The 383-nt window shown below is 63.4% G+C and overlaps 1 protein-coding gene across 1 annotated transcript in view; it reads left to right on the top strand.

Annotated features, from left to right (window-relative positions):
- Nucleotides 1–97: 97 nt before the first annotated feature.
- LOC104162854 (neuronal acetylcholine receptor subunit beta-2-like) overlaps nt 98–383 on the top strand; it is a gene marked incomplete at both ends in the record, with an annotated part of 696 nt that continues 410 nt past the window's right edge. The window contains 1 exon segment of the mRNA XM_009701683.1: nt 98–383. This exon segment is cut by the window's right edge and continues 14 nt beyond it. Coding sequence (XP_009699985.1) covers nt 98–383 — 286 coding nt within the window.

Raw genomic sequence — 383 nt, 5'->3', positions numbered from 1 at the left:
GGGGGCCGTGCGTGCCCCAACCCCATCTGGGTCTCGAGGTGGTGCCGTTGCACCGCTGGGGCAGGGCCAGAGCTGACAGCACGTCCCTTCGCCCCAGTGCCGACGGGATGTACGAGGTCTCCTTCTACTCCAACGCGGTGATCTCCTACGATGGCAGCATCTTCTGGCTGCCGCCAGCCATCTACAAAAGCGCGTGCAAGATCGAGGTGAAGCACTTCCCCTTCGACCAGCAGAACTGCACCATGAAGTTCCGCTCCTGGACCTACGACCACACCGAGATTGACCTGGTGCTGAAGAGCGAGGTGGCCAGCCTGGATGACTTCACACCCAGCGGTGAGTGGGACATAGTGGCGCCGCCGGGACGGCGCCACGAGAACCCAGCA

This window comes from Cariama cristata, unplaced genomic scaffold (assembly GCF_000690535.1).
Source record: "Cariama cristata isolate BGI_N322 unplaced genomic scaffold, ASM69053v1 scaffold22256, whole genome shotgun sequence".
NCBI lineage: Eukaryota > Metazoa > Chordata > Aves > Cariamiformes > Cariamidae > Cariama > Cariama cristata.
Note: the sequence above shows the minus strand (reverse complement) of the source record. Positions and strands in the feature narration are given on the sequence as shown.